At 30.3% G+C, this 12,403-nt stretch overlaps 1 protein-coding gene across 1 annotated transcript; it reads right to left on the bottom strand.

Annotated features, from left to right (window-relative positions):
• Positions 1–10,392: 10,392 nt before the first annotated feature.
• On the bottom strand, positions 10,393–11,417 carry LOC124842505 (uncharacterized protein At5g65660-like). Its single transcript, XM_047319041.2, has 2 exons — positions 11,129–11,417; positions 10,393–11,022 (listed from the first exon to the last, which is right to left on the bottom strand). The coding sequence occupies exons 1-2, from the start codon at positions 11,351–11,353 to the stop codon at positions 10,870–10,872; spliced, it is 378 nt and encodes a 125-aa protein (XP_047174997.2). The 5' UTR covers positions 11,354–11,417; the 3' UTR covers positions 10,393–10,869.
• Positions 11,418–12,403: the final 986 nt, after the last annotated feature.

Raw genomic sequence — 12,403 nt, 5'->3', positions numbered from 1 at the left:
AAACTATTAAACTATTTGTAGGACGTATGCACTTGAAATTTGAAATTATATTTAATTTGTTTGGTAAAAATGAGATAAATAAGTTGAAGGAATGAAATAAAATAAAAGTGGTAAGATTCTCACTTCATTCATCCACTGAGTACAAATAATGATATTTTGATAATATTTTTTTTATAATATTTTAATATTATCTATGTGTTATTCTATAATTGGTTCAAAATTATTTCACGATTCATAAACATTAATATAAATCAATCACAAATAATATTAAAATATTATAAAAAAATATTGTCAAAATATCATTTTACTTACAAAATGCTAAGTTAATGCAATTACCATATATGTCCACGCACGCAAAGCCAGAAGCATCACCACTGTATGGATCCCACTCATTACTGTCTCTCATACATCTTGTGGGTCATACTTGTAAGGCTCTTAGGTTACATTAAAGGGCAAATAAGGAAAACAACAATAAAGTATTTTAGTTCTACATTCTTTCATTATTCAAACTGTTTCCCTCCTCATAGTGCTATAGGAATACAGCAAACCTGAAAAAGAATCACTAGGCCACCATATTAAATTTCAATGCATTGTGGTCCAACAACACAATTTCATCCAAAATAGGAAACATAAATACAACACCAAAATTTATCAACCTACTTCACTACATTTTAGTAGCCTTTTATTCAGTAAAAAATACTTCACTGTATAGAAAAAACAAAGAAAACAATGTAGTTTGTCACAACTACACCTTTTATTATCTCAGTAATTTACTTTTTTGGAATATAGATATTTTTTAGAAAGTTTTTTTATATATATTTAATTAACAAGATTAACGAATCAATAAAAATGTTGGATTGTCTTTTAATAAAATAAGATATGAGTGAGTTACTTAAATACAAAGTGACATAATTGAACTTGTTTTTAACTCATTTATAAATCTAGGGTGCATCTGTTAGCCATCATTTAAAACACTAAAAACGTTTTTTTTTTCCTAATTGAGTATTATATGTGTTTGGAATATGAAGGGTTGTGCTAGTCTCACGTCTCCACGTCACTCTCTTCTCGTATTTCGTACGTTTGACCCTCAGTATTCGCTCCTTGCCAAAGTCAGTTGAGAGCTATGGCGTTTTTCTCATACAGTAATAAATGTACAGTAAATGCCACTTATCTACCACTCACCCTGGATCTGTATTTATAGTTTTCGCTATGGGTTTGGGATTAGTGAAAAGTTAATCACGGCCCAAATCAGCCCAATAGCTTTTAAACCCCTACTTACCTTTAAGTTAAGTTGGTTAGCAACTTGGGCGGCCGTCCTCGTGGGAATTATCCCCATGGCCAGCCGCCCTTCTTCGTGCAAGTTGTTTTCCCCAGGTGTTGAGCGGTAAGTTTGCATGATTATAGGCATACGGGCCTCCGCCCTACCATGCCTAACCCTTTCCAACAGTAAGTAAAAAGGTAATCTCCTGGGTCCCATACGATGACAGGGGCGTCTGGTCCGTTCGATGGTCCAATGACGTGGGCGGCCGTTCCGTACGGCGCCCGGTCCCTACTGGTACAATATGAATATAGTATCAACAATAAAACTATAAACAAAGAAATAATCTTAATTAAATCAGCAGTAATTTAGGATGATTTTATCCAACACTTACAGTAAAATTTAATTATGATAGATGAATGTTTTACATAATTGCATTTTTTTTAAGTTTATACAGTTCTAAAAAGTATAGGTAAAAACAATATTTAAAGTACACTTAATTTTAACTTTTAAATCATGTAAGATTATCGTATATGATAGTAATATTTTATTTATTGAGTGATAAGTGTAATAAAATAGTGGTGTGGAGCATAAATTGGTGAGGAAGAAAAATGAATTGAGTTGGAGTGTGAGAGTTGAAAGAGGATGAAGGATTAAAAATAGAAAGAGTGTGTTTGGAGACAGAGGAAAAAGAGTATAAAGTGAAATGATGTTTTGGGAGACAAGAAAGCGGCTTTTAATTTTGGATTGTCGGGTTCAGAGTGCGACATATAACCTATTCTCTTCACTGTCTCTCTATCACGCTCTCGTTTCTGTCACTCTTTTCCACTCTCCAACCACAATGCTCCAACACTTCATTCTCCAATATCCAACCTCTCAAAAAAATATATATTAAGTTAACTGCCCAATAAGATTATATTCAATGTAATATTATAATTAAAATATTTTTATTATCTATTCATTAATAAGTATTATTAATAAATTAGATCATTCATAAATATTACCCCATCGAATATGTAAACCCTCGTTATTCATGGTCATTGAATTTTAGAAAGAAAATGAGTTACAAGATAATAAATTCTAGGAAAAATATTAAAGATGGAATTTTTTAGAATGGTAACTTATGTAAATTTACTTTAAAAAAATTAAATTATAGAAATTTTATTAAAATTACATTTTAGGATCAAATTTTATTTTCTTACAATTATTTATTGTTGCGAATCCAATTGTGAATCTAAGTTTAAGAGAGAAATGAGAAAGTAAAACAATATATAAAGATGAAAGACTCATTAGTTTATTGTGTTAGAGAGTGGTATCAATCCTTTATATGATTGCACTAAATTTTATTGGTGATTGTATCTTTCAGTGAACCTTCTTCTTGATAGACTCAACATAGGTATGGTTTGTCGGCCACACGAATGGTTAGGAAGAGATTTGTTAATAATTAACAAATAAAGAAATAAAACATTTTAAAAGAGAAATTAAAAAAAATGTATTCATCCATTCTCTTCCCTAATCCAACACCTTCATTCTTTAACCATTTTTTTAGAACTATTTCTAAATAAAGAACTATCTATCTTTTCAACATCTTTATTAAAATTATAAACAATATATAAATATAAATATAATCATTCAATTAAATATTGTAATTTATGAATGTATAGTTAACTTCTCAAAATCACCTGTTCATGTTAACATTAAATTGTAATTACACATTATATTAGACATTCACTTTTATTTTTATTTTTATTTTACTTTAAAGTGTTCGACTTTATACCCATATATCACCAGTTCGTTTTTTAAGAGATCACATATATTACATTTTTTATTATCAGAAATATATATTTAGAACAAATAAAGCTGTTGTAGATGACAAACCTTCATATCCAAATATTTAAGACAATTACATCTCTTAAATTCAAATTCAATATTAGCAATTGAATTAAAATGAATCATGCTCAATTGCAAATTGCCAGTAGTTGAAATGTTACTGGTCTATTATTTTGAAGTGAAACATAACCGAAGAGATGGGATTTAAGAAATAGTTAAAAAATGTTATTTAGAAGAAAGAAAACATTTTGAAATAAATACAGTAATCATAAGTAATGTTTAACTATAAAAAGTAGAGAGTGTTGGATGATTAAGAGAAAGAATGATTAAGAAGTGCTACATTTGCACGCTCTGCTGTTAAATAAAACCATGCATGATGCTCAATGTTGGAAGGTGCTGCATGCTAATTATGATATCTGTTCAACACCGTTGGATTTAAACATTCTCAATCATACCACTCACGCCATTCTCAGACTCTTTTCATTACGTTTTAACCTTCCACCTGTCAAGCTAGCAGCACATTTTCACAAAATAAAAAAAAAACGTTTTATTTAACAGCCTTTTTTTTTTTATCGATTTCGTACATTTATCTATTACTTAAACTAATTAATTATATTGATATCAACAAAATTAAAACAATACTTTCTTTCTGAAACCAAGTAATTCAATTCATCGAATATGAAAAATAATATAAGTAAAAAAACTTATCAATTCGATAATCAAAATTCCTTCTCTATGAATCTACATTATAAGCTAATACAAATCAATGTTCTTATCTTTCATCAAACAAGAGAAAGTTTTCTTTACTCAACCAGACCATTCATTATAGCACCTACAGTAACAGAACATTCTAAATTTCAATCATTTGATAACAGAACACCGCTTTGCAACACTTTTCTCGTAACCATTTTAGGTTTTTCAATTATAATCTAAGATTCAAACAAAACACTAACATCCCTTATCTTTGTTTGTGCTCCAAAGAAGAAGCTAGAATTGAAAATAGGTGATTGAAACACAATTTACAACAGCTTCTTCGCCATATAGCAGTTTGATTCCTAAGCATCAAAACTAAGATTTCGAAACTCCAAAGACTACATGCAGAACTGTAAAGAAAAATGTGGATTGGAATCAAGAGAAAGTAAAAGCTTAACTAAGCCAAAAATAACTTCAAAAAATAATCTGAGTAGTTGGTTTGGATTGAGAAAAACACCAAAAAAAATGGTTATGTTGTTGTTGTAAAAAAGTTTAAGATTTTAGGAATATGAGTGATTATGAAATAAATATTTTTTTAAAAATATTAATATTATTTATAGGATAAATATGAATAATGAGTTTGTATTATTATAATAATAATATTTACTTAAAATCGGTATAATAACATTGTAATAAATAATAATAGAATGATAAATAATAATTATAATATTAAAGTATCAATATTAATTATGATATATAAATATGATTAAAATATAATAGGTTTGAAGAGACTTAAAATCATTCTCTTTAATAATTTATTAGACCAAATAATATTAAGAAAAAGGAGTGAAAAGAACACAAAGATAAATTTTATTGAGTTAAGCGTTTTTTCCTTTTCAACCTAACCATCAATATCCATACTGATGGTACTATAAATATATACTAAGTTCACCTTTTCTTTTGTTACATTCGCAGACAACCCAAAGTTTACAAAATATGCAAGCCTAACAGTCAAAGGAAATCCTCCTAAAATAAAATTATATTTCTTACTATTCACTTCTATCACGTAAAAATTATACACATTATATCAACAATTACGTGAAGAATTTAAGATTAATCAAACTTACCTATCATTAATAAAATATTACACACATGATATTTAAACACACAAAAATCATAATCCTTAAATGTAGTTTTATTTCCCTCCTCGTGCTTATTCACATAAGGTATAAGAAATAACGTTCTTGTACTCAAAATTTAATTCGACATAAGGACTTTGGTGTTCAACATACTTAAGTAAGGACATAAGGAGACGGACTTTAATAGTATTTAATCAGTTGACCCAATAACAATTACGTCTTATATCATAATTCTATCGCACTTTCTTCCACCACCTTCATAAGCTTCTTCATGCTTCCACATATAAAAAAGAACTTTTTATTTTATCCTCTTTAAATCGTGTAATTTAAATTTTTTAAAAATAAAAATAATTCATTAATCACATAATTTAGAAATCATTAATAACATTTGTTTTTATCTAATTCAATAGACATATCAAATAATACAACCTCCTAAGGTTTATTCGGTCTTTTTATTTTGAAGCAATCCAAACATACGTCTATTTAAACAATATCCATTTATCATAATTATAATTTCGATTATTTGATATTATGCTTATTATTTATAATAAGATATCATGATGTTATTATTATTCTTTTATTATATACTTGAGATAAGTATTAATGATAACATAAGTTTACAATCCGTATTAATTTTATAAATACAACTAGTATTCTCTAGAAAATACACACTTAATAGTTGTTAATCTTCAGTATATTGATAAAGATTTAAACTTTCTTACTGACTTAAGTGTATATTAAAAAAGATTCAAGTTTTCTTACTAACTTGAGCGTCATAAAATCTTTTGCAACTAGATTTATCGTTTTTGAGTAGCAAGAATTCAATTCCAACCAATAAGATTGAAAATGGTTATGAAAGTAGTTGACTTTTGAATGATACTATTTAAAAGTTATTTTTTATTTCAAGTTATATATACAAAAGTATTTTTCTTTTAATATTATATAATCTGGAAAAGGAAAAATTGGGAAATATTCTTATATGAAAGTGCAGGAAGGTGGAGAAAGAAACTGCCTACTTCCAATTCACTTCCTTTGACAAATTCATACTACCTGCTGAATCTTGGGCTTTCATATTGGGCTAATGTCGTCCTCTCGAAGACCACGTGCCCAATAATCGCAATATTTTAATTAAATAAAAATAGTTAGACATCCGTGAATAAAAAAAACAAAAAGAGAAATTTCGAAAACACTATTTTTTTTAAGACAATGACCATAATACGAATTTTTAAGCCATAATTTATTTAAGTAAATTAGAACGAGTTTAAAAAAAAACAATCATTTAACTTTAACAAGTTATACAAACTTTACAATTCTTTGTGTCCATATTTAAAAGTTACGAATTTTAATTTTTACACATACTATTTTAATTTCTCCAGTCTAATACAATTTTTTTTAATTTTTAAGTTCCGTTAATATAAATTTATAGAAACTAAAATAAATTAATAGGATTATGTGTAAGACCCATGAAAAATATTTACAATTTTATTACTAGTAAAAATATATTTTTTTAGGAATGGAAAATATAATAAGTTTATAATATAAAATGTGGAAAGTTAAATAAGAAATTTTGGTAACTTAATTGGTAGAAAATTTTGGTGATGGGTTCAAACTCTTTTCTACCTTTTTGTAAAAAAAAAAACGAAAAAGTAAAATAAAATTTAAAATATTGATAATGGAGAAAGCATTATTGAGGAATCCATTATGAATCAATTATGTAAGTGGTGATTAAGAAATTAATATAATAAAATAATATTAAAATAATAAATAATATTAAAAAATTGATGAATAATAAAATTTTTGGACTATAAATAGCCATGAGGGGGAGGCTATTTTGCACAAAGAGAGGAAGAATCAAGTGAGAAACCTTGAGAAATAGAGAATAAAGAGTTAGGAAGAAATTTTTAGTTGCAAGAGTAGAGGCTCTGGAGGTTTTTTCGGAGAAACAAATTCGGAGCAAGAGAAGTTTGGAATAAAGGTAAGGGGAGCTAGTTATGTTTTGTTTGAACTATATGATGCGTATGCTTGATAATTTATGATTATTTACTGTTGAGTTATATTTTTTTGTGGAGAGCATGTTGATTTGTATTTGTTGAATATGTGAAAGTTGTGTAACCATGGTATACTAAGTATTCTCTGACTTGGATGAGCTTGTTGGTTGTATTGGATTACTGGTTTGGAGTAAGAATGTTGTAAAATAGTTAATATGGATGGTGAGTGGGTGTACATATACTGTTTTCGGTTACTAAGAAGGGAAATGAAGTATTGTAATTGGGCAATTGGAGTCTAGAACACCATAGGACACTTTGGATGACTTAGATAAATAAATGGTGACTTATTGAGAGTACTTTGTTAGTAGGATAGAGGAACCTTAAAAACTTTAGTTGGCACATCCCTGATCATAGAGCAGTCCTGATCTGATCCAGTCAGTTGTGACTAGTCATATGTGCTGGCGTCGAAGGTGAGTTTGATGCGTTCAGACATTGGGTTCTTCTCCGATGACCAATTGGGCATGTTGGGCTAGTCTAGATAGTAAATTAGAACTTGTTAGGGTCAAAAAACTGAGTAAAGTCATTAGCAACAAGGTAGAATTGAAATTGGGTCCTTAGTTTAATAACATTAGAGTTTTAATGAAAATTTTGGTAGTGATCACTTTAGAATCATGTTAATGCCACTTTAGGAGCGCCTAGACAAGTTTAACTAGGTATGAAATATGAGTTAGGGGCATTAGAAGTTAGAAGAAAGGTCTAGAAGTGGTAAGGAATGGTTGAGTAGATAATTCTGCAGAAATTTCGTTCTACTGATTATGCAGAGTCGCTATGCGAGTTGTCTCGCATAGCGAGACCCTGTAAAGGGTGCTCACTGTTTGGGAAATTCGTTGTGCGACCTGGGTGCGCTATGCGAGAGGTTTGAAGTCTTATGTATGCTGCGACTTAATTCGCTATGCGAATTAAGGTGTGTGCTGTGCGAGATCCTCCTGTCTCGCCTTGCGAAGCGCTGTGCGACTCCTGTTGGGTCAAGTCTCTTCTTTTGATATCTTTGATTGGATCAATTGCTTGGCATGCATAGTATGATGTGGTTTATGTGGGAAGTATGGGAATGTATGAGATATGTTGGATTCACTGTGATAATATGATGGTATCTGGTTATTCATGTCTTGGGTTAAGTTTCACAGTGATAGTATGGTTCATGGACGTAATTCCATGATCCTCAAGGAGAGGATACATGGTGGTGTCCTGGTGGTGTCTAGAATGATTCGCATGGTAGCTCAGTCTTTGGGGTTTTCCTGACGCTCCAATGGTCTTTCATTCTCAAGTAGAGAGGATTGATTCATGTGGTGAGGAGTAGCAGGAGGTCCTAGTCTTGGGTGCTTCCAGTATGACCCAAGGTGAGTGATAACGGACTAACCTCGTTAGTGTGGTAGGGTGAAACCCATTGGCAATGGCTTTGCAAAGCAGTAGAGGCCACCACGAGTGCATAACCCGCCATAGCTCGGCAATCATTCTAGTCCGGTCGAGTCGATTTATAAAGTAACAAGTCTTGTGATGTCATTTTACCATGTTTGAGTGATTTTTGCATGTCGTGTGAGGTTGAATAACATGCTTTTTATGTCTAGCTCACCCTTGTTTGTTTGTGTTGCTTGTGTATGATTCTTTTGCGATGATCACCCACTTGGGTGGGAGCAGATGGCGAGGAGGATACTTTGGAAATAACTCTTGATGGAGACGGCAGTGCTGCAGCTTAGATTTGCTAGCTTTGAAGAACTTTTGTGCATTTAAAGTTTTAAATTCTCTGTAATTTCCAGGAAGAAACTCTAATACTCTATTTTCAATTCCACGTTATTCTACGGATGACTGTAATCCTTAATTACTCTTGACTGCTTTCCTATATTATGCAATGATGATGTCTTTATTATATATGCTTTCTATATATAATTGGGATGTCACATTATGCATAAAAATAAAATAAAAAAGTTATTGAAATTAAAACATGAAATTTTAAAACAATAATTTAAAAAATTAATTGTATATTAGTGTTAATTTTTCTTCTATTATAAACATGATGATTATTAAATATTAAATACGCATATGTGTATCTTAATTTAGTGAAATAGAAATATGTGTATTAAAATTATAATTTTTTTAACTATTGTACTAGTTAATACTCATTATATTTAGAGCTGTCAAAATGGGTCACAACCCGCGAGCCAACCCGGTCCACCACGGGTTTGAGCCGGGTTGGGTTTGAAAAAAATGTATTTTTTTTATGTGGGTTAGATTTCAACCCGGCTCATTTAAACCCGGCTCATACGGGTTGAACCCATAGTGAGCCGAGTTGGCCCACCAACCCACCTACCTAATTTTATTTTATTTAAAATTTAATTTTAATTTTATAAAAAAATATTTATTATTTTGTTTTTGCTTAAAAAAATTATTTAAGTTCCTTATTTTCAAAATTAGTTAAACATCCATATTATGAGTTAAATTTGAGAGTGAAATTTGTTTAGATTTGAATTATAGAAAGTTTGTAAAAAAAAAATTATTTTAAAAAATTGTAATAAATGAGTCAATGAGTCAATTCGTTTACCCACCAACCCGTGATAGGTCGGGCTGGGTTCGAATGTTTCTGACTCGTTAATAAATGAGCCGGGTTAAATTGACTCAATAAACGATCAACCTGTGGTGAACCGGGCCGGATCAGACCGAGTGATCCCTTTTGACAACTCTAATTATATTGAAATAACTATTTATCCCGTTATTAATATTGACTGTAAAGTAAACGAGGTTTTTTAGATGAAAACATATTACCATCCATAAGTAGTAAGTAACTTCTACCATATGCGCTCTCTAGAGTTCATAATTAAAAGAAAATCTGTATGCAAATATTTATTTATTTTTTTTTTATTTAACAAACATATCGATAAAGCATGCGCATACGTGACTTTGAAGGAAAGTCACAACGACTTTACCTTGTTAGATAAATTTTCCTCGTTCCTATCAAAAGTCCGTCGCTTAATTAAACTGATGTCGATGTCCACCGTACAACTCATTGTTGTTCATTCTTATAAACCATCTCTGGCTTTTTCTTCTTTTTCCCTCATTTTAAAATACACACAAATACACAAATTAAATTAATAAGCAACAAAAAAAAACTTTCTTAATAAGTGGCAAAGTTTGAATTATTAAATTTATGTATCGGCAGAAAAAAAACTCCTTAAAATTTTCGTTCTAAAGTGAAGAAATTTAACTACAAAATTGCATAATTCATTAAGTTAATATTTGCCTTACGTGTGATTATTTCATAAATATATTACATAATCCGACACAATTAATGTTATTGATATTTACATTTTTCTTTATAATAATAGTAAAAATTAAAAAAACATCTCATTTTCATTATTTTTCACATAATTAAAAAATCTAATATTTTACTCTCTTTTTCCAGTTTCTGATTTTCCACAATTTAATGCAAAACTCGAGAAGAAAAAAAAATGTTATAATGTTCAAACACACAACATTTATTCATTTACAAAACATTTGTACCGTGCAAATGTTTGAATTGTTTCAGAAAAATTAATTTCCTTAGCTAACAATCCGTATCTCTGCAATCTTACAGAAGGACCCTGTCGTATTCAAGATCTTGTCACCAACCTCTACCCTGTCATTTAAAGCATCTTCCTACCAACTTACAAATTCTACAGAAGAGAAAATTCTATGCTGTGCCATCCAAAAGGAAAGTTATAAACAGCTAGAGATGATGATGATGCACAGCTTTAATTTTCCAATCATCACTTCAACTCCGCGAGCTTTTGTTAATCATTTCTCTCAACTCAACACAAAGCTATCCACAGATGTTTGAGTTTGTAGAGCCGAAATTTCTTGCAGGAACTTGAGACGAGTTTGCCGATTGCAACTTGGTATTTAAGCAAGGCTATACAGTTTTTTACTTTGCTCAACAAAAATCATTTGGTTCTGCCTTGTGCACATGGATTGTGATCCTTTCATTTGTCGGAGGCTGACACGGGCATGATAAAGCTATGAACTTTGGAACCTCATCTCCTGGCATCAGCACCGGAAAGCTCTCACCACTGTTCTGTTTCATCATCTGAACACCACCAAACAAATCCAATCAGTTATATCCTAAAAAAAAACATGTTTTGTTTATGGAAAAACAATACGATGATAAATTAAAACTAGAAAGCAATGGTTACCAAGACGGGAAAGCCTGGTTTGTGAGGAGGGGGAGTTATGGGTGTGAGTGGGTGATGAGGGAGAGTGGTGATATTCCGAGAAGAAAATGGAAAGAAAGGTCTGAGCTTTTCCCAATGCAAGCAGCAGCAGAAGAAGGTGCAAAAGAAGAACAATACGGCAATGAGAAGAGCTAAGCCAAGAGGGAAGGCAATGGATGCTCCACTTGATGCGTCCTCAATCTCCATTTTTTTTCTCTGCTGTCATTTCACCTGAATGGATGAATGAATGAAGTCACAGAAAGCATGAGTTTTTTTTATAAGAAAGAGAAAGAGAGTGCGAAGGGTTTCATTGGATCGTTGACAACGGGTGCACTTAGTGGTTAGTGGGGTGTGACATGATTTTTAGAGATAGATGTTTGATGTGACTTTAGAATATGAGTTGGTGGAGGTACATTTTCCGTTTAGTACGGAATCAATATGTCACTCTTTTTATTAGATAAACACTGCTACAAGATACTTTTATATTTATTTAATATAAGATACAAGTTTAAAATAGTTATAAAACAGTAAAGTTTTGTATTTAAAAAAAAAGTAAAAAATAAATAAAAATAGGGTTAAATAAATGTAAAAATTTAAGTACGTTAAAGAATTATTTTTTTATTTTACACTGTATAATTATAAGAGTAAAAATAACATAACATACATTGACATTCATTTAACATTCTTAATAAGAATAAAATGATTTTAAAAGAATAAATTTTTGTAGTTTTTTTTTTAAGAAAAGAAAGAATGTTGTTAAACGAATATAAAAAATTAGGTGTGTCAAAGTATATTTTTCTAATTGTAATCTTATTAGTCTGTATATTAACATAAATTTAAGTAAATGAGGAAATGATTTTAGAAATGGAGATTAGTGTTATGTGAAAAATATGGCTTTATAAGCAGCCGTGCTTAACACTGATGTACACTGACAAAGGTTGAGTTTGGTTGGGTAGGTCGACACACATTATTATATACCGTTCACAGTGGAGTCACTTCTTTTCAATGGACCGAAAATAATAATAATAGTTAGTGGAGAACTTTATGGAAAGCAGCATTAATTAACGAATAATAAGGGTTTTGTGCTTGCTTATTATATTTTTCAACTTTTGTTGCCATTTCCTAATTCCATCCACACACTAATAATAAACTACCAACAGACCACAGGATTTAAAGTGCCACTCCCAATCTCATAAAACTATGGATTACCATCGATATCGTGCCTTCCATTCTAATGGAAACTCTCTATAACCATTA

The sequence above is a fragment of the Vigna umbellata genome, chromosome 2, assembly GCF_029865625.1.
Source record: "Vigna umbellata cultivar VRB3 chromosome 2, Vumbellata_1.0, whole genome shotgun sequence".
Taxonomy (NCBI): Eukaryota; Viridiplantae; Streptophyta; class Magnoliopsida; order Fabales; family Fabaceae; genus Vigna; species Vigna umbellata.
This window is presented reverse-complemented; position numbering and strand designations above follow the sequence as displayed.

What these genes read in the sequence shown, in the direction of transcription:
- LOC124842505 (XM_047319041.2), bottom strand. Translation starts at nt 11,353, where the DNA reads ATGGAGATTGAGGACGCATCAAGTGGAGCATCCATTGCCTTCCCTCTT. An exon ending in AACCAGGCTTTCCCGTCTTG is followed by an intron (nt 11,023 to 11,128) that starts GTAACCATTGCT and finishes GGTGGTGTTCAG; the next exon opens with ATGATGAAACAGAACAGTGG.